The sequence below is a fragment of the Lupinus angustifolius genome, chromosome LG17 (assembly GCF_001865875.1).
Source record: "Lupinus angustifolius cultivar Tanjil chromosome LG17, LupAngTanjil_v1.0, whole genome shotgun sequence".
NCBI lineage: Eukaryota > Viridiplantae > Streptophyta > Magnoliopsida > Fabales > Fabaceae > Lupinus > Lupinus angustifolius.
This window is the reverse complement of record NC_032025.1, coordinates 20246679-20272908: the sequence shown is the minus strand read 5'-3', so window position 1 is coordinate 20272908 and position 26230 is coordinate 20246679. Positions and strand designations below refer to the sequence as shown.

The 26230-nt window shown below is 31.4% G+C and overlaps 4 protein-coding genes across 4 annotated transcripts; 2 read left to right on the top strand and 2 right to left on the bottom strand.

Moving 5' to 3' along the window:
* On the top strand, positions 2553-3765 carry LOC109331894. Its single transcript, XM_019566665.1, has one exon. It carries the CDS (start codon positions 2591-2593, stop codon positions 3383-3385), a length of 795 nt encoding a protein of 264 aa, XP_019422210.1. The 5' UTR covers positions 2553-2590; the 3' UTR covers positions 3386-3765.
* Positions 7951-10324, bottom strand: LOC109331895 (GLABRA2 expression modulator-like). The gene is made up of 4 exons (XM_019566666.1): positions 10186-10324; positions 9446-9547; positions 9093-9364; positions 7951-8403 (listed from the first exon to the last, which is right to left on the bottom strand). Exons 1-4 carry the CDS (start codon positions 10313-10315, stop codon positions 8209-8211), a joined length of 699 nt encoding a protein of 232 aa, XP_019422211.1. The 5' UTR covers positions 10316-10324; the 3' UTR covers positions 7951-8208.
* On the bottom strand, positions 13988-16444 carry LOC109331893 (transcription factor bHLH95-like). The gene is made up of 3 exons (XM_019566664.1): positions 15886-16444; positions 15031-15462; positions 13988-14242 (listed from the first exon to the last, which is right to left on the bottom strand). The coding sequence occupies exons 1-3, from the start codon at positions 16189-16191 to the stop codon at positions 14147-14149; spliced, it is 834 nt and encodes a 277-aa protein (XP_019422209.1). The 5' UTR covers positions 16192-16444; the 3' UTR covers positions 13988-14146.
* LOC109330681 (inorganic phosphate transporter 2-1, chloroplastic-like) lies at positions 20261-23256 on the top strand. Its single transcript, XM_019564944.1, has 3 exons — positions 20261-21092; positions 21681-21872; positions 22121-23256. Exons 1-3 carry the CDS (start codon positions 20388-20390, stop codon positions 22952-22954), a joined length of 1731 nt encoding a protein of 576 aa, XP_019420489.1. The 5' UTR covers positions 20261-20387; the 3' UTR covers positions 22955-23256.

Here is a 26230-nt window from a genome sequence, read left to right as displayed (position 1 = left end):
AAATTATCCGTATTTAATAACTTTATAATCATTGGTTATAATTCAAAAGGGATAAATTAGATCCAAAACATCTAAAAATATGTTCATTGTGATAAAAATATTCTATTAATTTGACATATCCACATAAGTTATTGTAATATTCTATAAAACTACAACAATGTTTAGAGTGCTCTTTTCAACTTTTTTTTTTTATATTTTGAAATTTTTCTTGTATTTTCATTTTTTGGGTTAAAATATGGGACAAGATTAAGTGTCCATAAAGGTAGGTATAATTTTAACTATCATATATGACATCACTTGAAACTACGAAACTATAAATTCATCCTTTACAACTGTAAGCATTAAACACGTGTTAAATATGCCTGTAACACACATTTTTAAGAAATTTCGACCATATTTTGCTATGTGGAACAAAGTCTATATCTACCACGAGTTTGGAAAAAACAACTAATTCATATTTGCAATTGTACACATTAACTACGTCAAAAGATTTTATTTTCATATTTTACTATATGAAAATACATGTCCAATCAAATTTTTGTCATTATTCAGATTTTTGCCATTATTAGAAATCGAATTTTTCACCTTTTATTTCACTTGAGGATTCAATTAAATCCTACATCACTAGACCAATACTTTATTAGTCACCATTTTCAAGGTGACAATACAATAATGCACACTAAATAATTTTGCATGCATAATATATTGAACAAAAAATGCATCTACACTGCAACTTTTATTAACCACTAATATATAAACACAATAACTTTTTTAAGAAAGAACTATTGCAAATAGGAATGGCAATGAGAAGGGTCAGGTCGGGTTTGCATTTACCCAACTCTAAATCCGAATTGAGCGAAGTTGAAATTAACAATACTATCTCTGAACCTGTTAAGTTTATGGGAACTCGAACCCGAGAGGAAACCAACAAAAATAAAATACAATCAAAGGGTATGGCTATAAGGCAAAAAATTCCTATTTTTATAACCCAATTACCCAACAACCTTCACTTCTTATGTCTGAAAATGTTCTTCCCAAATCAGAGATCACGGAAATTGAGGAAGCATACCTACTGCATCACACCAACATACAAATACATATATTAATTTATTTAATTTATGTATGAAAACGTTCTTCCTAAATTTGTTCTAATTGTGCCCATGTAAGTCTCTAACAAAACTAGGTTATAATATATATTATTTTATTTTACTTTTCAATCAAGACGGTTTCGGGGTAGGTATCACATATATCAAATCTGAACCTGAAATTTAATTTTGAGTAAAACTCAAATCCAAACTCAATCATAACGGATTTAACCCATTAGATTTGGGTTGGGTTCAACAGTACCCACATATTCGATTTTCATTGTTATTCCTACTTCCAAAGATGAAATTGTGATAGTATTTTTCAATAGAAAACAAAACTGGATACTCACTTTTATGAGTTTATCCTTATTACAAGACACTTGTAATTAAAAAATTGCATGTGCCAACAAAATAATTACTTTTCTTGATTTTTTAGAATAATATAAAATTATAATCTTAAATACAATAGTAAAAAGAAATTAACAGGAACAAATAAAAAGATAATAATAATACATAAAATAAAAAAAATATCATATAAAAGTAATTAAAAAAACCTTTAGAATATGTGTTAAATAGTTTGAGAAGTATTTCCTTTCCCTTAAACTAAATTTGACTAGTGACAAATGAAAATATAAGAGTATAATATCTACATAATATCAAATATAAAAATTTATATACATTTATAATATTATTCATTATTTATTTGTTTTATTTTTACTTAAGAATTAATATTAAATATTAAAATATAAAGAATGAATTACATTGACACCCTTTGAGTTTTAGCAAAATTACACAAATCACTCATCACTTTTTTACACCTAAACAAACTCTCTATTTTTTGTACTGTAATTCCATTACACTGACCACCCCTGCATGAAAAACGACTGTAATCTTTTAAACAAAAAAATGTGATAAATGCAATTTAGTTAAATAAAACATGATATATTATGAAGACAAATCCAAATAATATATGAATCAATATCTCTTTATTATTTTCGGTTCATTACGATATAGTATAAAAACGATTTAAACAATATCTGTTTAGAATTATTGATGCATTTTTGTAACTAAAAATAATAAATATACATTGATTTGTATATTATTTGGATTTGTATTCACAATATACCATGTTTTGCTTAGCTTACTTGCATTTATCATATTTTTTGTTTAAAAGATTACACTTATTTCTCATGCCGATATGATCAATATAATGAAAATATAAAAATTAGAGAATTTAAGGAAGTGTAGAAAAATAATAGATAATTTATATAATTTTACTAAAACTCAAAAGTATCAACTCGAACTTACTCAAATATAAATATCAAATGATAAGTATACGATATTTTTAATATCATCATTAGATACATATTGTTTTCTAAGTATAAACCGCTATAAATAATTTTTTGTTTGACAAGTTTGCATAACTTTTTTCCGCCAAGACATAAATAGTCTTTGTTATATAATAATAATAATAACCCGAACCCATTCATTTCCACACAAAATCAATGGCTACTCAAAACGGTTCCAAACTAGATCCCCAAACCCTCATCCGTTCCTGCGCCTCCTTTCTTGCCTGCCGTGATTTTAATGCGTGTCGTGAGCTCGCTCATTCTATCCCCAGATTAGATACTAACATTATCGTTCAAGTTGACCAAATCTTAACAATTGTTCACGTCCTTTGTGCGGCTGAACGCCGAATTAGTGATACTAACCTCGATTGGTATTCTATTCTCCGGCTTCGCCGTGAGGATTCAGCTAATCGTGACTTAGTGCGGCAGCAATTTAAGGATCTCATGCGTCTCCTTAACCCTAATACTAACAAGTTTCCCTTTGCGGATGACGCGCTAATGCGTGTCCGTGAGGGTTGGTTTGTGATATCTGACTCGGCTAGGAGAGCCTCATTTGACCGTGAGATTGATGAGGAAATGAAGAAGGGGGCATCGTTTTGGACCATGTGTCCTTATTGTTGGTATCTGCACGAGTATGAGAGGAAATATGAGGATTGTACTTTTCGATGTGGAAACTGTGGGAAGACGTTTCATGGCGTGGAGGTGAAGCCGCCGACAAAGGATATGATGGTGGAGGGGAAGGAGCAGTACTATTGCTATCAGGTGAGTTTGCCTTGTAGGTATCCCGTAGACGAGAACATTAGGGATTCAAATGGTGGAATAGGTTCACAGAGCAATGGGAAAAGGAGGATGAGAATTAAAACTTTGGCTAGGAGGGTTAAAATGAAAGGGTTTATCGAAGCAAATAGTGACGACACCGATCCGGATGTAGAACAAGAAGGTGTGTTGTAGTTTACCTAATAATTGAGGTTGAATGGAAGGGGATAAAAATGTTTTGATGTAGTTCACACTAGGAGTGATGGAATGGAAGGGGTTGGGAAAGGGTGAGAACCTTTTCCGGAGTTCTTCAAGCGCGGTGTACATCGTGTAGCGTTGTTCGCTACCTGTGCACAATTTTTGGTAAAAAATCGAGGAACTTGTGCTAGTAGTGTAGTTGCTGATCTATATGTACTTTATCTGTTAGGAAAAGAGGATTGCATTGTTTGTATTGTGTTGTGTTGCAATGCCGCTTCAACTAACTATAATCTGTACATAGTTTGAATGAATCGGTTTATTCCCTGTTGTAGTTTTTGTGGAAGCAAGTTCTTATGTATTAGATAAATGTGTTACACTTATGAGTATATTATAAACTTGGAAGTTGAGCTTTTGTTCTTTAAAATTTGTTTATCTTCCTCAGTTTGTTGTGAATATTATTTATCAGTTTCACTTGGTGATGCCGAAACCTTATGTTAGTATTGTCATGAATCATAAAGATTCGTATGTGAATAACAGTTACGAATAATTCAGTTGTGGCCCTCTCCAGCTTTTTATAACATTGATATAAATGTTCAACTAAGGAATACATGTAAGCTTTGAATAATTCATTTTTTGTGCCCTCTGTTTTTTTATGTGGTTGTTGATTTTCTTCTTTTTCCTTGATTTTCTCTTTTCTAATAAAGGTGTGTTATGTGCAGTTAACATCTGTAATTTGGATTCAACTTTCTACTTTATAATAATTCATATTCTTATTGTATGTCTATCATGTTTCTAGTGAAGGTTTGTTGCACTTAGTTATTTTATGATATAAATTTTGATAAAAGGATCCGTCTATGGTGATTGAAGCTAATGAATATATAGTATAGCTAGCTATTACTTTCTGATCTTATTGTGGTGAAGATTAGTTTTAGATTTTCTTTGCCGAAAATCTTATTAATTATCTGATAGTGTAATAGTACATATAATAAAACAGATTTTCTTTAACTTGCACCTCCTGTTCTGTTTTCCGAATAACAAGTTCATCGATGAAGATTGGTAGGGATTGAAAATAACAAACCTCTAAATTAACTTTCATCTGTTAATATGATTAAGTTTATGTAATCTGTCCTCGTTAATAGTTTGAACTTCCTTCTCCTTTTTGAGATCCTTTTGGATTCATACAAGCTTTGTGATACCCAGAATTGGCTTCTCATTCCGAAGTATTCTCTTCTTTTCTTCGATTATGCCTTCTCGATCTAAAGTAGAGAGACATTGATGACGCATACTCATGAATAACACTGAAACTGTTTCATTGTGAGTCAGCGGATGAAGATGAGGTTATTTGTGGTAAAATTCTTAGGCAAAATGATTCATGATTGTTGGGGGTAACAATGGTGGGTTTGCTTGGTTCTTTGTGGTACTTCAGTACAGGTTTAAGGCGGTATCGGTTTATGTGTGGGTTTAAAGAGTTGAGCAATGATGTTGCACTGTCAACAGCATTTCCAACAGCTGCATCACGGTTCAATCAATGGTGCGCTAGTGGGAACAATGGCTGACAATGATGGGTGTAGTTGGTACGGTAAGGTGCTTGTGTCAAACATGGTTTAGTTTCCGATTGCCGTCCTAGCAGATGAAGTTTGGGAAGACACCGTGGATGGAGCAGCCCTTTAAGCTGCCTCTCTTATCGGTGCGGTAGAGGGGGCGAAATTGTGCAAAGATCCTAAAGAAAATGTTTTTGAAGAACTAGTGTAAGTTCAAATGTAATAATGGCAAAAGGTGTGTTCAAATAACATACAAGAATAGTAGAAAGTGCACTGATGCACCAAAAAAGTCCTCCTGAATGGTAGAAAGTGCAGTGATGCACCAAAAAATGTTCTCCTTTGTGAGTTGGAGAAGTTGTTTTTTTCCTATTCATTTTATATTCCAACATAATTATTTTAGGGAATCCATTTACTCAAAGAGTAACTTTTTTAAACTTACTCCTCATCTTGGTCATCAATTTTAGGGAAATCCAATAGTTTGAATTAATGGGTAGATCTAAATCGTTAGATGTTCATAAAATTGATTTAAACCAATAGGTTTTATATAATCAAATTCATCATATCAGAGGCAAAGAGACATCAGCTCTAGATGTACATGTAGTGTCTAAGATGTGGATGCATTTTGAAAGCAACACTAGATAATTCTTATACTAAAAATAGGCTTGACATTGTATCTAATTAATTGGAACTTAAACTAAAAATTAAGTTTGTTAAATAAATAAGGTAAATTTAAGTCAAATACAGTTCGACTCATTAGATTTATAAGCTGATTCGATAATATATACATATTAAATAAGCATTCGAGCTAACGAAACGAGCCAATCGAACTAATGAGTTGAACTAAATAGTTTGCGAACCCTTGACAAATCAAATCAATTCGAGTTGACGAGTCGGATTGAATAGTTTGCAATCTTCAGTTGAGCCGAATTTGAGATGAAAATATAGCTTGTTTTGAATTTTACTCAAGTTTTGACTCGACCTAAGTAAAGGTAACTAGCTTAAAAATATATATAATCTTTACACTCCCCACCTTCTTAAAATAATCATTTGCACAAGTACTAAGCAGGAGAAGCTAGATAAAGAAGCAACAATATAGTTGATTAGAGTGTTTCCACCAGCAATACCTCTAATAAGAAAATCTAGCACTTCTAGTCCATTTTTTCATTATCTACCTAGGTCAAACTAAAAGAAGCATATTCATAATCAATTAAGAGAATCATCAAAATACTGATGGTAGAAAACGCCTGAAATTTAACATAGATTATAATAGGAATTATATTCCAAATTCATCACTCAAAACAAACACCTTTATGCTTAATGCACAACATGGGTTTATATACAAGAAAACCACAAGCACATTTGTGATCTTTCTAGCAACCATGATTAAGTTATGGAAGGCAATGAGGATTAATTAATGAACAAAAATGAAATTATATGTTAGCATTGAGAAATACAAGGAAATATTGTTAGTATTTTATGAATGACATATTGATCCTCCAAAGATATAATGGTAATCTAATGCTCTTATTAGTCAATCTAGTGTCTAACTCAAAGTTATAAAAATTTAACTTTGCTGACAAAATTGTGAACTTCATATAATCACTATACACATGTTTCTCTCAATTACATATTAATTTCTCAATGAGATAAGGAAATGTGTGAGAAATGGAGTGATCGATTTAAAGTCACACACTTATGATTCATATCCCAACCACGTGCGGACATTAACACACAACAATGCTTTGGCCGAGTGGTTAAGGCGTGTGCATGCTAAGTACATCGGATTTCCCCACGAGAATAGTAATTATAGTGTTCATGTATCGAGGTACTAAACTCATAATTCATATGTCTTTATATATATAACATAATTGTAATATCATATTATTCCATAAAAATGTAATATTATATTGTTAATTCGTGATTAATTATCTTGATGAATCGTTATTGTTGAATAAATTTTCTACTAATTATAGTGTTACATTGTTAATTAGTAAAATTTTGAATAATACATAAAATGTTTCAAATGTTTGGCAAGGAAGAGTTTTACCTCATAATAATCCTACCTGACTCAAGTATAATTGCTTTTTACGAAGAATACTCAGTCAAAACCTATTTTAAAATGAGAGAATAATACGTGTTCTCATTCAGGAGATAATTTATTTCTTTAAATTCACTTAGTATTTGACATGTGTATTATTTTTTTTTATAATATATTTTAAAATAAAAACTTCTTGAAGAAAATAAGCACATGTCAAACACTAAATGGAGTTAATAAAATAAGATATCTCATAATTTAAGAATATTCGATTTGTGGAAGAATATTCAAAGTCAACTACATACGCATTCTTTTTCTTATTCATTTTTTACTCACTTTTCTGACCTCTATCTCATCATCACATTCCTCACTATTACCTTACTCACCATCAAAGTCACCTACATGTGCATTCTTTTCACCTCAATTAACTATTAACAAATACATCGGATTCTCTCTAATACTGAAATGCGAGACTTAAATTGATTTGTTAATTTAAAAAAATTTAATTAAAAATAATTTAAAATTTGTATCATTAATTTTTTCAAATGTCACATATCATCATTTTCATCGATGCTGGAGAAGATTCAGATTCTCAACAAATCTACTCATTTTTCTCAGCATCTCTCTCCAACTTCTCTTTCCCCTATTTCTCTCCGATCAAATGCAAAGTTAATTAACTCATTGTACATATATAAGCTATTAATTAATCTAAGTTAGTGTCTTAATCAACTCTCAAGACTTTTGATGTTCATCTCCCAAAATTTTGATGAATAAAAACTACAATAATTAAATGAACTATGAAACTTCTACTAAATGTTTTGATGAATAAAAAGAAACATGAAATCCTCATAGAATTGATCAAACAAGATAAGAGAATCACCTTGAAGATTATCAAAATTGTAGCAAAGAATTATTCGGACTAGTCCATTTACAAAGGCATACCACACATCTACTAAAGAGACAAAGTACCCCAAAAAAAGGCGGCTCAGTACACGAGACTCCTACTTAGTTAGTATATATGAATCAACAAAGTCGACATACACATTGTTCTCTCTCTTTTTTCTTTGGGTTTTATGAACATATACTTTTCTAAACTATCAACCTACCATAAATTCTATCCACAAAGTTGAAAGAAGGGGCATCTTTTATGAACAACTCCAGGACCATAACAATCAAATCTACAAACTTTTGTTGCAAGGCATGATATATATTTGGTGCTTGAAAATGTAGAACATATGAATAGACTATGCTACTGTTTGTAATGATTTTCCTGCTTCAAGAGCTTCTTTCATGGTCTCAACAGCACCATCATAGTTCAAGAAGCCCATAAACCAGAATTCATGATTGTCCACAGTGATTACCTGGATGTACTTTTCAGCAGGATTGGTGTTGTTCGACGAAGGATTCGCGGCTTTTAGCTCATGTAATGGGATGATCACCTACACGCAATTGAATACCGTCCATTTCAACTGTCAAGAATAACTCTAGGATCAAGTGTTGTTACCGTAGCTTGCAGCAATTCTAAATGACACGAAATAATACTGGCTCCAACATAAAGTATTAATGTAGATCAGACAAATTAAAGAAAAGAGAAACGTGTATGATGTTATTATGCAATATGTATTGAACTGCATCATGAGAATAACTCTAGGATGATGTTTTTTCGCCTGGGAGATAGTTTGGATGCATAGCTTCCCAGGTTCAATTCCTGGGAGCGACACTTGTTGGGAGGACAACCACACACCTCAAAAGGGATTAGTTTCGCACTTGAAGAAGCACTGGCTAGTTCTAAATTTTGAAGGGCATACTGAGCTTTCGTAAACTTGGCTTATCTTCCTTACCATTACAATACTTTCCATCTCATTGAGACCACTTGTTTATACCTTTCACCTTGATGACAAGGTGCAACTCCTTGAGGGGCATTGACCGGCTTCGAAATCATATGTCCCGATTTCAGGTGTATTGTAGAAAGTAGAAGGGCATATTGTGTGCTGGGTTTATTCAAGTGTGAAGTCCCACATTGTATATGCAGGGAGGAGTGAAAGAGTTTATAAGAAGGAAAGACCCATGGAACTAATGCCTTAAAGTTTTGGTTCGAGACGTGCTGAAATCAGTATTGAATATGTACCTTATAATAGCTCCATTCTGTTTTGTCCTGAGATTTATAGGAAATAGGAGAATCACTAGAATATGCAACCTTCAATGTTGATATATACAAAACTCCCATTACTGGACCAGCTGATGTGGATAGATAACATGCATAAGAATTCTGAAGCTGTTCTTCTGGAACTGTCTCAAATGTGTGAAGGAATATTTTGTCATAACCACCTTCTGCTAACACTTTTGTTCCCTGTGCAATTCTTCCCATAGCAGCTTCAGAAAAACTTGGACTTGTTTTCACTTAAAACACAATGTAACAAAATGAGTTTATCTCAGTTTGGATCACATAACAAAAATATTATCTCACAAATATTATCTTACAATGCTGCCAAGTGTTTCCGGCGAGACTCTCAGCCTTACGAGTTGTTTCCGCCACCTTCCTTCCCCATCTTCCCACCACATTCCGAACAGTTACCACCGTCTCTGATCACATAACAAGATGAAGATTTGATTATTTTCAGGATTTAAACTCACAACTTTAACACTTCGATATAAAAGTACTAGCTTAAATAATCACATTTGTATGTGATAAATTTGTCGTTGTGACAGAATTAGTGAAACTCATTGTAAAATAATGATAAAATAGATCATAATCTTAAGGTAATAAAAAATTATACAACAATATGGGGTCGGCTACATGGATCGAATTACGCCATGATGCTCTTTTACAAATTATGTTGATTGACAAATCGTTGAGCTCTAAATCTTAATCATTTTTTTTTGTCTCTCTTCCTCTAGGAATTAGAATAACTTTCATTTGATCTATTCTCGTTACAAGGCTTATACAATCATCCATATATGTCCAAACCACCTAAGGCACGACTCTATTTTATCATTATTTCATAATATATCTATGTCTAATCATATAGTATCAGTGTGTTTTCTCATGCAACAGGCATTGCTACATGGAATCAATTATCGTGTTGCCATTTTATTATTATAACATTCATTCTCATATAACATTGCACATCTTACAAATGTACGATAAAACTTCCCACGGTTTTATCCAATCCGCTTGAATCTTATGATTGTGAGAATACAAAAGAAGAATAGTGACTGACGGATGAGATTGAAGCGTGATTGTTGAGAGTTTGATTCAGTTTTATCCAATTCTGGGCTCCAATGAACCGTTTTCTTCATGCTATTCGATGCATCCTTCGATTCCTTTTCCTTTTCCTTTTCCTTTTCCATGTTTAAGATACTTTCTTATTTTTCTCTCTTTTGGTTTGGAAGAGTTTGAAGTTGCTTCGGTTGATTGAGGAAGAATAAAGGAAGGATAGAATTGTAATTTCGTGCTACCACTTTGCTTTTTTTAGCGCGAAGACGATGGATATAGGCTTGCCGTTTTCCGTCTTTTCATGTATATTCCATACTTCTTTAAGGATATAAGTATAATTTTAAAGAGATATCATATAATTACTAAAATTATGACAAATATTTTATTTAATTATTTTTTATAAAAATATTTTTAAATAGTATATCATGATTTTAATAGAAAAGATAATTTATCTTATAATATGATAAGATTTAATATTATCAATTTTAAAAGAATGATGTTATACCTCTTATGGATATTAAGTTGAATAGAAAGAGATTTTCTCATTTTTGTTCATGAAGAGAGAGAAAATGAGGTAATAGAAAATGCATCACTCCACCATAAATTCTTTCTTTTCTTGTTTGATGAGAAAATAGAAAGGAGGTGATGATTTTGTATGAAATGTTCTTAATTCTTTTATTTTCTTTACTTGTTAGTTTTAAATACTAATATCATACTTGGATATTAAAAATAGAGAATAAAATATCTCCTCATAAATGGAAATAATTTATCTCCTTTAGTCAATAAAACTATGATATATGTATTATTTTGTTTAGTTTTAGAAATATTTTTGCAAAAAATGATTAAATAGAACACATATTATTATTTTAGTGGCTAAAGGAGATAACTTATCTCCTTATACTAGAATATATTTTATTCTCTTAAAATATTAACTAAAAAATTACTTAAAATTATAATGAACTATATATAATATAATTTAAAATTACAACTTTTATTTTTTAATTAATAATAAACAACAAATTTTTTCTTTACTTTAGAGATATTCTTATTATATGAGGTATAATATCATCTTTCTTTTATTACTCTCTATAAAAACCAAACAAAAAATAAGGAAATTTTTTTCTCTCTTTCTTTTCCATCCTACTTTTCTTATATTAAACATTACAAAAATTTACTGTATTTCTCACGTTTCTCTTTCTTTCTAATGGTTACTCATTCCTAGTTTCTTCTCTATAACCAAATAAATCATTAGAGAATATGGACGATAAAGTTAAGGGTTTCAATACCTTACAAATTATTAATTAGCTCACATATATATGAAATGTCATTTAAGTCATCAAATGTATTATTTTAATATAAAAAATGTGATTTTTTATGGAAAAATAATTAATACAAATTTTTTTATTTTATTTCCAAGTATGTGATACATCAAGATTTAGTAGTAACTCATTTATTTCTTAGTTTGTCATTTGAGAAGTTGTAATGGACCAAAACTACTTAATGACTCATCTTTATAAATTTAAAACTCACTAATTATGTTAGATTAGACTAACACATGACTTTTGAGTGTTGAACTAATACGATTTTAGAGTGGTCCAATTTTATTATTTTTAACTCATGAGGAGAAATATCCAATTTTAATTTTTAGTTAAATACATACAAAGTCAAATAATAATAAATATGTTGTTGTAGTCTAATGGTTGTGATAATTCGTTTTTAAAAGTAGGAAATACAATAGGTAAGGATTGGACCATTGACCTAAACATATTCACAATATTAACTTTTGAATATTTACCACAAAATCAATTGGTCATTCATTAGATATATGTGAATTAATATAATATCAATTTCAAAATTTAATATTAATATTTTCATAAAAACTAATTGAGTCATTATTGTTACTAATCACTTCCCATTTTCAAACTTGACATTGGTATTTTATTTATTTTTTTACTAGCAACTAATTTATATAGCAAATGTGATAATAGAGTATAATTTATTGTGATGATAATAAAATTTCATAATAAATAGAATTAGCCCAATAAATTGTAATTTAACCTTACTCGGCAATCAACTATGGTTAGGCTAATAAATCGAAATTATCCCTTGATCAATCTTTACTATACTAAATCTTAATCCATTTTGCTCGATTAATAAAAGAAGGTTATTCTCTAAGCATTCATTTAAGCAACAATAATATATTTTATGAAGTGAGGTCAACATGTTATATTTTATTATGAAAGGATTAATAAAAAATGATAACATTAAATGAGAGAAATAAATAAGAACAAATGAAGTAAAATATGAGGTTTTTATCTATCAAATTTAATTTTATTAGAATGAAACAATACAATGATGATTTATGGGAAGAAAATTGTGGTAAAGTTACACAATTATTTTGTCTTGGTACTACATATTCTTAACTCCAAAATCTCTAGAATAAATTGGGCCAATCAACTATGCATAAGAATAAAGTGAGATTCACTTATTTCAAAAATAAGTTTTTTAAATTTACTTCTTATTATAGTTATAAATTCTAGTGAAATCCAATAGTTTGAATTAGTAAATATATCTAAATTATTAGATGTCCATAAAATTAATAGCTAAGATGAGAAGTAAGTTTAAAGAAGTTAATCTTGAAGTAAGTGAACTCCTCCCCTAATTTTTAATGTTTAATTTAATTTAATAATTAAAATTAAAATTGTTTTAATTCAAAATACTCAATCTATTCATCAAAACAAAGAGTTAATATAGAGATATAAAACTTTGTTGGAGAATTAGGTATTATACAAAGTCAAAAGTCAATGTTAGATTATTGAAAATGACAATAGCTAAGAGAAACATTTATACAAAAAAAAAAAAAGATTAATTCATCATTCACATGAGGAAAGGTTAATAAATGTTAGCATTGAGCTATTCATTTAAATGTTATAAGAATGTTTTCCCATAAGCAAATCCTAAACTCATTCTAGCCTTTGTAAAAACCCCAATAGGAGATCTAGCTCTATCATCTTGTGAATGCTTCATGCTTGAACAAAATTACCTCTAATAAATGTGATCTAGAAAAAATATAAAGTTAAAAATTTATTATGCCTAAAATGATCATCAATAATTAGAATGATTGATGAAACTTTGGCCAATATAACTTTTTAAATGCTTTTAAATGACATCATATAATATATATTTTGTTGGAGTAAAAATTACCCCCTGCTGAAAAATTAAAGGATAAAAATGAATGAAAAGTTTATAATTAGCTCTTCTCGTTATCGACTTATAAATTTTGAAAATCTATTTATAGAAGCTTTTCTAAAGCTACAATTTATCATTATTTTTTGTTTGCTGAACATTTCAACATAAAATATGAAAAGTCAATGAATTATAATCTACCAAGTAAAACTAGTATTGCCATGTACAGTGAAATTCCAATTTATCATACTAATTATAATTTATTAACAATTTTATTATCCTCACAATAAATTATGTCTTATTATCCTATTTACTATATAACTATAATTGTAGTAAAAAATCAACATTAAATTACAAAGGGAAAAGGTTAAGTTATTTGGTAACTATAATGACCCAAAAAAAATTCATCAAAATATTAATGTCAAATTAATATTATAGTAATATGTTCAACCATAACCTTAATATCAATATTATATACAAGAGTGAATTGTTCTTTTAAACCATTGATTCATAAACTAATGCCTTCATTGGTTCACATAATGGTTCAATGTTTATTTAAAATATTGATCGATATTAAGAAAATAACATAGACTTAATAGACAATTCCACATAATTAAGTATATATATTTTTGCCATGGAATCACGAGACAAGTTTATATTTCCAAATGAAATACCAAATGCATTTGAAGTAGTTTAAATAATAAAAGGTAATTGTTTTTGTGCAAAATAAAAATTTAAATTTAACACACCAAGAAGTTAAACTTTTAATCATGAAAACATTAAGAGATCAATTGAATAATTTCTTCAGCAGCTTGCTTGTAAATGTCCCCCACTAAAGTAGTCTCTGGGCTCAATTGATATGAACTTTCATTTGCCTGCAAGATTAGACATTTTATTTTGAGTTATTTTATTATTATTTTATAATTATATCATTATTTAATTACATCTTCTCTCCTAAAAGAACTGTTTTTAATTGAAGAAGACAAAAAATTAATATGGATGTATAGAAAGAAAAAAATGTTTTATTTTCGTGTTTTCATTCTTCTATTATTTTTGGCTAAAGATATTGATGTTTAAATACTAGTTCATGACATTAGTTATAAAGTGTTATAACACAATATTTTTACTTTTGTTTTTTACAACTTAGTTGGTTGAGGATTCCTAACTCCTAAGGGATGACAACTTAATTTGTAGAGTTGCAAGACATTAAATACAAGTATCTAAGTTCAAATTCTAAAAATATACTAAAATATAATGTAAGTATATACCACCCATAAGTATAGTTATGGACCAATTTTAATTAATTATCAAGGTTTATGGAGCAATACTACTAGGCTAAGTGGATTCAAAATTACCAAGAAGTCTAATGACTTTAAATAAATTCTTGTGTCTATTTAGTACTAAATTAGAGTACTTAAGAAAGCTTTCCAATCACATAAAATAAAAAGTGTAATATTTATATAGTGTTGATGTATAGATTTATATATATATATAGTCATTATATCATCCACTATTTATTTACATTACCTTTTTTAAATATTTAATAATAATTAAAAATTAATGGTGAATGATGAACTGACAATATATAAAAATTTTATACCGTCACTACATATAATTTTTTCTATAAAATAAAATGATTAAGTGGATAGAGTTCAAAGCTTACATGGGCCAAAATTGTGTATTGGTTTCCATGACCATTGCTCAAAATGCTGGCTGATATAACATCTATTTGGTGCTTCTCTAACACTAAAGCAATAGTGGTCAAGATGTTTTGCTTCCTAGTTGCCAATATGCAAAATTGTGCTTCATTTCCACAAATATTCAATACCAAATTTGGAGAAGACCATGTTTCAAATGCTACTAACTTTGTAGGGGTTGAAGGTATTATTGAAGTTGAAGTGTTGGAGTTTCCATTTGCATTTGCATTTGTAGAGTCATTAGGGTACCATTGTGATGAATTGATTATAGATGGATGAACTCCAAAAGTGAATAGAGATTGAAGTCTTTCTTTCTTTTCTTTCTCTAACTTTTCCAAAGTTTGCTTTAGACTTTCAATGTAACTTATTGTTTCATCTACAATGGTTGATTTGTTTGCCTACATAAGATCAAATTAAATCAAAGTATTAGACCTCATAATAGTCATTGTTAACACTCTCAATAATGTTTAACACTAAATTAACTATATTGGTTGTGTTTAATGGTCATTTACAACATTCTAACCATCTTTGATGATTTCTAATTTTCTAACAATTTAAGTTGAAAAAGTATTAGAAAAAGCTAAAGAAAACCGACATAATTTTCATAAGAAATTAAATGCATTTCCTTAAAAAATATATCTAAAGTTAACCTAGAATGCTACCTGACACGAATTATTAATAAGAGAGAAAAATATATGCATTAATCCATCACTATTGACATTTAAATAAATAAAAAATACAAATAAATAATGAATAATATATTGATCATGTATAAATCGAGTACGATACATAAATAGTACATGAAATTGTAATTAAATTACCTTAGAAGGGAGGTGTGGAAGCAAATCATGAAGAGTTGCAAATAAACTCCCTATCTTCTTCCTCCTTTCTTTCTCAGACCACATAATTTTTCCATTATCACATTCATTACACTTCTCATTTTTCCTTTCACCAATTACATTCTTACCATTCTCTCCTTCATTTCCTTCTTCCTCATTCAATACTTGGATTTGTAACTTCTCTTTTGTCTCACCCATGTTATCATAATTGGAGAATCCCCATGAATGGTTTTCTTGCAAGAACCCTAGCTCATCATCTAGGCTATGATCTTTTGTGGTCATGGCCATAAGAGAGAGAGAGAGAGAGAGAGAGAGAGAGGAACTCTTAGCAATGAAATGAGGGAGAAGAATGCGTTAATATAAAGATTACATAGTAAAGTTGAAACTGATAAGTGAAAACTAAGACAACGAAAATGATGAGGTTGGCTGCGAATATTCCAAAATATAATGATAAGCTAAGGTTGTTAGTTTTGCATCCCGACAAGAACAAATAGCTTAATCATCATGTATAACATGCATTTCTTCTTTCATATCATGGAAACCCCACTTCTTAGTTTTTAAGTGATATTAAATTAACACGTTTTTTTGTACTACCAAAGATATTCTTTAAGTATTGCATCCAAGAATCAAACATTTGATATTTTAGTTTTTATGAATCTAACATATCTTACACTACTAGACTAATGACTTATTAGTACCAAATTATCTAACATAAAAATAATGTTTTTACAAGATATATCTTATTTTTTGACATAAAATTATATGGTAATTTGAAAACATTGATTTTATAGTGGATATCTCTTTCTCCTTTATAATGATAAACAATCATATGATTTGATAGATTTTGATCACATGTATAGGATTAAGTAGGATTTGACCCTACCCGTTTACCTCGTATAGCTCAATCATGATCGAGTTCGAATAGAGTCGGATCTCACTAGTTCTAGGATCGAGTTTGAGTTCAAAAATTAGAGTCAATCAATATTTAAGGCTGGATAAGGGATAAACATAACCCGACTCATCCCATGGTCACTCATTCATTATGTATGTGTCTCTATCTAATTTTGTACAAAATAATGACATTTCTTTGGTCGAAATATATATATATATATATATCAAATTCCATATCCATAATAATAAGTAATAATGAGAAGACTTTATTTAACATATGTATGCATTATATTTAATCGGTCTAAGGTCGAGTCTGAGTTCAAAGGCTGACCCAGTCGTCATTTTGGGACAGGTTACCTTCGGGTCTAGATCCGTGTTCAAAAAATAATCCGACCAACATTGAGTGTCTGATAAAGGATAAGCTTTTATCCAATCTAACCCGACTCATGCTCATCCCTAATATATACTAACAAAAACTGCATTTCATTGGATTTATATAGCCATTCTAAGAATTACTCCCCCAAAAACTAATATCTAGAATAAAAGAAAACCTAATGTATTATATATATTATTTAATGGCACATTCACTTAGGTTATTTTTAAGATGTTCCTTTAACTTATTTGTTTGTTCTCTTCCCTTTAAGATATGAACAATACTAGTAAGCACATTTACTAAAGCATATACACTATTGGGATATCTTCTCCAATATTAATGAGTAAGTATTAAATGAGGATTACAATATGTGGCAAAAATATATAGTTAACAGTTATGATTTCAAGCTAATTTTGTAATAAAAAATTAAAGTTAAAAAAAATCTCCTTATATTCTAGTATTGGATAATAGCTCAACTCCTATTTTATCCTCATCAAATTACATATCAAAAGGATTGCTTATGGCTAATGTTGTGAAATAATCACATCCCCTATATCAAATTATCAACAAGTGGTATCAAAGTCAATGGTTCGGTTGGGATATGGTGGACTTAAGGGGGAGCAGATCAGAAAGTATCGTACCGACACTTTAGGGGGATATTGTTGAGTTTATTCAAGTGTGAAGTCCCACATTGGATATGAGAAGAGGAATGGAAGAGTTTATTAGTAAAAAATGCTCATAAAACTAATATCTTAAGGTTTTGGTTGAAGACATGGTTTCTCACTAACTCTCCACTCTTCCCATATCCTAGTAGCAATGGAACTCCCAATGGTTGGATACTCCCCGATTATAGTCTGGTCTAACAAGTGGTATCAGAGCTAATTGGTAGATGACTCTTAACCTAGATAAATACTGAGGTGTTGAGATAGGCTTTGAGACAGGTGCTGACAATATCTCTCTTAATGTTGGAGATGATGATCTCATTTGATATGAGAATTGAGATATCCACAAAAGCATAAATGCATAGTGTAACACTAACATTGATATAAATGCAAGGTGTAATATGAGCATTAGCTTGGATGCAAGGTTGCGGCATGGATATTGGTTAGCATTGACGCAAGATGTGTGTTGTTGGTATACTCCTTATGGTGGAGTATGATAGTTCTTTTGAACTATGATTGTCGAACTACACAATGATGGTAGTAGTTGAGGCTTTCCAAGAAAGTTCCAAGGTTCAATTTGACTGAATATTAAAGAAGATGATTGTTGGTGAACTTTAGTGTAGAGGTTTCATACATCGAAAGACTTCCTATCAATAGGTGGTTAGGCGGCGTGTTATATTAGATGAAGGTTCGAGAAGTTGCACTACAATTTTGGAGAGTTAGGCTGTTGATAACATCATCAAGGTTACTTAGAAATTTTATGTTGAATGGGAGCAGACTCTTATGTGGATGAGTCGTCAAGGAGAATTAGACATTGAGCAAGATGGACTGAAATATTCGCTAAGTTGAAAATTCTTATGTAAATTTACTAAGGAGCGAGATATTCGTCTATTTCAATCAAGGTGAAGATTGTTGGGGATGCTTGAAATATATTATTATATTGGTGACATGTTGCCTAGTATTGGAATGAAGTAGAGTGACCAATGTTATATATTGGACTCAAGTTCCTTATTATGATATGCACTAAATATAAGCATAAAATAGAAGCACCACATGGATAGTTGGGCTAATATTGTATTAGAACTTATAATCATTATTCTCTAATAATATCTTGATACTCGTTCAAAATTATGTTGTTTCTTCTATTTATGTCATGAATGGTGTGCATGGAGTTTTCCACAGATAGTGAGAAAGGTAGTGTTCAAGAGCCATCATTCTCTTTTTGTGTGGAAGGCCATAACAGCTGGTCCTTACATTTTTATAACAGGTGTGAGAAAAAATTCAGACCCCTCATTTAACTATATTGAAAATATTGAGGGCTTAAAAATAAATTATGATGACAATATAAATATAAAGATAAGTCATTGTATATCAAATAATTTAATTAAATAATATATTTATAATAAATTTTGAATGAAAGAAGTCTCATACTAATCATGAAAACTTAAGATATATTTCTTTTTCAACTCAATTATTGTTATTTATTAGGGATTTAATCTAATTTTTTCAGGTTATCTTTTTATAACCATTAAATGATCTCATATTTTATCCACTCTAGGTGAGATCTTTATTTCCATCAAACATCAACTACACAATAATATAAAAAATAATATTATAATTAACAAAATATTGAACAAATTTATACATTGTGTAATAATAATTGACAAAAAATAAATTTAAAAAAAATAAAAACATTAATATATTTATCACGTAGAGATAAAATTAGTTTTACATATAAAAAATATTTAAGCTCCACTTATATGAAATAAGGTTATTTGTTTATGGTTCCTATTCCATGTGGTTTAATATAGTAATCTAATCTAGAACTAAAATAGTGGGGTTTTACACTAACAAAGTTATGAGAATGTGTAATGTATAATAATTTAGCAAGGAGTGATGCATTTATATGGTTGGAATTATTATAATTTATCATGGATGGACATATAATATTTTAAGTTTTTGGTTCACAAATGGATAAAAGACAAATTGTAAGAACTAATTATTCAAACACACCATATTTACCAAAAACAAAAACATGTTTGTTGAAAAATGCCTTGCTAGATATTCTTTTTCAAGTTTAAACCATAATACATTACAAATTATTTTGTTTCTATAGATATATGATTTGGTGAAGAGGAAAGCTTACACAAGAACTACAATCACCATTCATTTCAATGAACCAAAGCAAGAAGCCAAATCCACTCTCACCTCATCCTTTCCCTAACAAAATAATATCTACCAATCAAAATGTTCTCTTCCACATTAATACAAAGACCAGCCGACTCATATTCTATCGTATATGTTGTCTCATATCAATGAAAATATGTCAATTAAAAATTTTAAACATTCGTCATTATTATTATTTTTACTTACATTATCATTAGTCTGAGACAACGTATAAACTAGAATATCAGAGAATAGATTATCTCTTACTATTTGTACTATACAACAACTTTATCTTCTTCTACATTCCCATGGCCAAGAATCTTGTTGAATAATCACTTATAGATTCCATACTCCAAAGTACACAAACTCTTTTTTTTTTCTATCTATAAGAAATGAATCTCTATTATCACCTATCTTCATCTAAACACACTACTACAACTTCTCTTCTTCTTCTTCAAAACTCTCATATCCACCACTCCAAAATCACTTCTCTCCATGTCAAACCAATAACCAAGGCTTCTTTTGCCATTTTAAGCTTTAGAAACAATAAACTCTCACACCCTTTTGCTACCTTATCATCTTTTGCAGAAGCTGAAGGAGAAAATGAAGAAGAAATCCATCTCAATGAACATAATCATCATGCAACAAGAGATAGTAGAAAGAAGAATGATGAGTTACATGGATATGCAAAAGCATTCAATATATCTTCACACACTGCTTCATCTATATCAATATGCATTGCAATGGCTACACTCATTTTACCTTTCTTCATGACATCTTTGGGACAAGGTCTACCATTGAAGACAAAGTTGTTATCTTATGCTACCCTTTTGTTTGGTTTCTACATGGCTTGGAACATTGGTGCTAATGATGTTGCAAATGCTATGGGAACTTCTGTTGGGTCTGGTGCCTTGACACTTAAGCAAGCTGTGTTGATAGCTGCAGTGTTGGAATTTTCAGGAGCAATGTTGATGGGAACTCATGTGACAAGCACAATGCAGAAGGGAATTCTTGTAGCGGATGTGTTTCAAGGGAAAGATTCTCTTCTATTTGCTGGCTTGCTATCTTCACTTGCTGCTTCTGGTACTTGGTTGCAGGTAACTATCAGTTTTCGTTGGCGAGTCGAAAAGTGAGTTTTTTGCTTTAGTCTTTAGGTCTGTTTGTGAGTTGAGTTTTGGAGGAAAAGGAAAGGAAATAAAAGACTTCCGAGTTATGAAATACACTTATGAGATGGCTCTGAAGCCTTCTCTCTCTCTTCCAAAACCCAACTCGCAAACAAACCATTAAAGAGAAACTCATTTTAGAGGAGCCTTTTCCCGAGAGGAGTCGGTCTATGAAGTTTTCAAGTAAGGTTACAGAAAAATAAAATCTCTATAAGGAACTTAGGAAGTTAGATAAAAAGGCCAAATTTTGTTAAAACTTCATAAAGCACCTTCTAATTTTTGGGAGGTACTTTATTTTGTTCTGTTTTGTTTACTGATATTGTTTATTATTTTAATGGTAAAGGTGAAAAGCAGGTGAAAGGGGAGGAGATAAACAATGTGAAAAATACAATGAAACTTGATTCATTGTCTTTACTCTTAGATGCATTTTTTGGTGTTTGATTGGGTCAATTATGCAATTGATTTTAAGATTAAGGTTGTCTTGTTTTAGCTACATAGCATTAACTATTGTGTGATATGCAGTGTGCATCATATTTTGGATGGCCAGTATCTACTACTCATTGTATAGTGGGAGCAATGGTGGGTTTTGGTTTGGTCTATGGAGGAGCTGGTGCTGTTTTCTGGGGTTCATTAGCAAGGGTCATTTCTTCATGGGTTATCTCACCACTAGTGGGTGCAGCTGTGTCATTTCTTGTCTACAAATGCATCAGAAGGGTATGCTTTAATGGTTGTTCTTAGTGATTTATAGAAACCCTTTTAATTACAAATATAGGACCTTCTATTTCCAACACCTGATAACTTTGATATTTATAGTGCAAAGTATAATGTGTTATAAACATCAAAATTGTCCTATTGTCAGAAATAGATGTACAAAGATGGTTATCAGAATTTGAAATTGTTAAGAGAATAAATATGTTGAACTCTTGATTATACAACAAACTACTGATACTTTCTCGATCCAGTTTGTGTACAGTGCACCAAATCCAGGAAAAGCAGCAGCTGCTTCAGCACCAATTGCTGTATTTTTGGGTATAGTTGGGATTTCTTTTGCTGCATTCCCTATTAGCAAGAGCTTTCCAATAACTTTGGCCCGGGCTTTAGCATGTGGAACTGTCTGCGCTTTTCTGGTCGATCGAATCATCAGAAAACAGCTTGGACATCTTCTTGTCAAGTCAGATATTCCAGAGCCGGAGCCGAAAGAAGATAATGTCCACCAAAATGTAGGAGCAGGAGGAGGGTTCCTCTCTGATATTGCGGGTCCGAAGGGTACTCAGTTGGAAATAGTTTATGGAGTCTTCGGGTACATGCAGGTTCTCTCAGCATGTTTCATGTCATTTGCTCATGGTGGAAATGATGTCTCCAATGCCATAGGTCCATTGGCAGGTGCACTAGCTATTCTTCAAGGTGCTGCCAAAGGTACTGAGATTGTTATTCCGATCGATGTTCTTGCGTGGGGAGGATTTGGAATCGTTGCAGGGCTAATGATGTGGGGTTATAGAGTGATAGCAACGATCGGAAACAAGATAACAGAACTTACACCAACTAGAGGATTCGCAGCCGAGTTTGCTGCAGCCTCTGTGGTTCTGTTTGCTTCCAAGCTGGGGCTGCCGATCTCAGCGACTCATACTCTAGTAGGGGCCGTAATGGGCGTCGGATTCGCGAGGGGACTTAACAGTGTTAGATCAGAAACTGTGAAGGAGATTGTTGCTTCATGGGCAGTCACTATTCCAGTTGGTGCTGCACTATCAGTATTCTTCACATGGATCTTTACTAAGATTTTAGCTTACATTTTATGAGTGTGAATTCTAAGATCTTTTACATGATTATTTTTGTGTGAATTCTAAGATCTTTTACATGGATATGAATAGTTTATGTCAGGATTCTAAGTTAAACTTGCTAATGGCTATGTTCATTTCATGTTGGATGTGAATAACAGAGAAAGTGAGAGTGAAAAAAGTTATCAGCATCAACATTTTCAGAACTATTTCTTTTCTTTAGCCAATTTTAGCATTCCTTAGTTGTTTAAAAGTTGAAGGTTCAGCAAAGTATTGTAAAAAAACTCAATGTATGTACTTAATAGATTTCATTTTAACCTGTTTGTCTTATATCTGGTTATGATCCATTAGTTGAATCATTCTTCAATAATAGATCAGTGGAATTAGAAGGACACATACCTGTTTTCGTATAGGGTTTAAATCATAATTATCTGATACGTGGTATGGATACATGGTTACTTAATTACACTATTCGTCACATTTTATATTAATTTTATGAGATATTCTTTATGATGAACCCAATACTATGGTATGGTTGATTCAGTAGTACATGAGAAAATTATATATTATGGTTTAAATCCAGATCTTTGTGGAATGTGTAACATAATGTTGTTGTAAAAAATGTTTGAAGAGCAATAAATCAAACAAAAAGAGCTAAATTGGATGAGCATAGGTCAAAAAATTTCTCAAGATATCAGAATTATATGTTGGCAATTGAAATTCCTTTTGTTTATGAAATTATAGTAGAACGTTCTAATGAAATTGAGATATGATAAAAATATCTCATAATTTCACTGGTTGAGTATCTCTTCGCCCAAAACAACATTATGCATTGTTCACAAATGAGGATATTAGAATGACTAGACTTAGTTCAACCCAAAAAGCTAGCTTATAGGATGTAGGTTGTTTAAATCTTATAAGTATTGATTGGTCTTCGAATGGTAAAAACAATGCTTTGAGATGGTGGAAGGATTTAGGTAAAGTCGGCTCTCCTATAGGCGATACAAGTGGTTGGTTCGTCGATAATATTTGGAGGGAAATTAGTAATGGTTTGTAAACTCTTTTTTGGCAAGATGTCTGGGTGGGTAATGAGAGCCTTAAAGAGGTTTTTCCTAGATTATTTAATCTAGCTAGAAACAAGCTTGCTCGGGTGGATGATTATGGCTATTGGAAGGATGGTGTGTGGTCTTGGTAAATTCCTTGGAGAAGACCATTGTTTGGTAGAGAGGAGTCCATTGCTACCAGCTTGTATGTCTTGATTCAGAACCATTCATGCAAAAGGGAGATGTTGGATAGATGGAGGTGGGGGCTTGATGCCTCAGGGGTCTATGTGGTTAAATCTACTTACTTGGCTCAAGTGAATCAACAACAATCTTCATTAGGTAAAGTTTTAAAAAATTGTTGGATTAATTGTGTGTTTTTAAATATCTGTTACTTTGTCTGGAAACTCTTTAGAAGAAGGCTTCCGACAAAGAATAAGTTATTTAAGAGGAATATTATAGTGAGGGCAGATGATTTGATATGCACTTTATGCAAAAATCATGTTGAATCATTTTATCACTTATTCATATCTTGCGAGTTTGTTTCAAGTGTGTGGAAAGGTTTTTACTCTTGTTTACAAACTCCAATTACTTTCCCTTCAACAATTCTTGAGTTCTTCAATCTTCATGGTTCTCTTGAAAGAGGTAGAAGGCACAAGTTTGGAGAATGTTGTGGTTTGTGGTTGTTTGGTCAGTATAGGTTATGAGAAATGAAGCGATTTTCTTAGATAAGAAGCCTACTTATATTCACCTTTTAGATTTAATCCAAACAAGATCTTGGATTTGGTTCACCTCTTTTGTAAATACAAATTCTTTAACTTTTGCAAATTGGTGTATGGATCCAAAACTCTGTATTTCTTTAGTTACTAAAAAGATCACCGGTTAATCTTTCTTTGTATTGGGTGGGCACCCCTTGTGCTCACTTTAATATATTATTTCTTTAACAACAAAAAAGTATTGACTTGATTATATTTTCATTAGATATGTGACTTATCTTAAAACCCAGTATCTAATTTTCAGCTTCTCCACACGTTTTGATGAGATTAGGATGCACTTGGGACCAGACAGTAACAATTTTCCTTGCTATAACACTAACTGATGAGGAATGTTTGTTGAAATTTGTTGAAAATGATGAGTTTTTGAAGTGGTTTTAATGTACATTAATAAGGTCATTTATGGTCACTTTTGAGTGTGTGAAATGAAAAAACTCACTAGTCCCACATTCCTTGGAGGAGGGAAGTTTGAAGGCTTTATTTATAAGCCTTGAGTTTCATTGTTGGGGTGTACCCCATGGTGAACAATGGGTTTTGTTTGTGTGAGTCCTCACCTACTCACAAAACCCCTCCACACACACGCGCGCGTGCGCACGACCACGGGTCAGTTTGGGTCGGGCTTGGATCCAACATTCTTTTTAAATAAACATTTATTTATTTTATTTTTTGGGCTATGTGGGCTTGGACGGTGTGTTGACCAAGTCAACACACGCATTCCACACGCGTTTGACGAAGTCAACACGGTTGGAGAGTGAAGAAGATCCGTGTGAGAGAAACACGGTCAAAGGAGAAGAATTCGGTCAGTGGGAGGCAGATCCACGTGAGATCTCTTCCTGACCGTAGGATGATATGATTGTTAGTGTTTTTGCATCGTCGGATGAGGGATCCGTTGGAGGCCTCATGCTATAAATAGAGGCATCTTCCCCTCATTATTACCCGCATTAAGTTGAAGGCGTTTCCTCTCCACTTTTCTTTCTCCCCCCTAATACTTCGCTGACGCATTTCCGACTACCTTCTCCCTATTTCTTTCCGTGGTACTTGAGAATTGGTACAAGCAACCAAAGTGGGATTTCAAGAACTGACATTGGTAGTCAGTATTGTGGGTAAAGAATTGACGCGGGTAGTCATACTGTGAAAATTCGAGAACTGACACTGGTAGTCAGTATTGTGTGTGTATTCGAGAATGATTCTTATATTGCAGTAAGATATCGTATAACAGGAACTTGACTGTTTTATCCTGAGGACGGCGTAGTTGATAATCTGCATGCACAATTTTAGTAGTACCACGAAACATCTTAAAGAGAGCAACCTGGTCGTGACTCAACCAGTAAAGATTATCTCGTGCTATTAGAACTTTGAACACTTCCAACCGCACAACACAAATACCAAGATACTTTGTCAACAACTTAGTAGCAAGAAGTGCATGTTTGTGTGATCAATTGATTGTGTGATCAAGTCGACCTGATACTTATCATGCCGAATTC

Bases quoted from the DNA above. Each gene is read 5' to 3' on its own strand.
- LOC109331894 (XM_019566665.1), top strand. From the start codon at position 2,591: ATGGCTACTCAAAACGGTTCCAAACTAGATCCCCAAACCCTCATCCGT.
- LOC109331895 (XM_019566666.1), bottom strand. From the start codon at position 10,315: ATGGAAAAGGAAAAGGAAAAGGAAAAGGAATCGAAGGATGCATCGAAT. The intron at 9,365-9,445 runs GTAAGATAATAT...TTGTGTTTTAAG, and splicing joins CGGAAACACTTGGCAGCATT to TGAAAACAAGTCCAAGTTTT. The intron at 8,404-9,092 runs GTACATATTCAA...AATTGCGTGTAG, and splicing joins CAGAATGGAGCTATTATAAG to GTGATCATCCCATTACATGA.
- LOC109331893 (XM_019566664.1), bottom strand. From the start codon at position 16,191: ATGGCCATGACCACAAAAGATCATAGCCTAGATGATGAGCTAGGGTTC. The intron at 15,463-15,885 runs GTAATTTAATTA...GATCTTATGTAG, and splicing joins TTCCACACCTCCCTTCTAAG to GCAAACAAATCAACCATTGT. The intron at 14,243-15,030 runs GTAAGCTTTGAA...CTAATCTTGCAG, and splicing joins AATACACAATTTTGGCCCAT to GCAAATGAAAGTTCATATCA.
- LOC109330681 (XM_019564944.1), top strand. From the start codon at position 20,388: ATGAATCTCTATTATCACCTATCTTCATCTAAACACACTACTACAACT. The intron at 21,093-21,680 runs GTAACTATCAGT...TGTGATATGCAG, and splicing joins CTTCTGGTACTTGGTTGCAG to TGTGCATCATATTTTGGATG. The intron at 21,873-22,120 runs GTATGCTTTAAT...TTCTCGATCCAG, and splicing joins TCTACAAATGCATCAGAAGG to TTTGTGTACAGTGCACCAAA.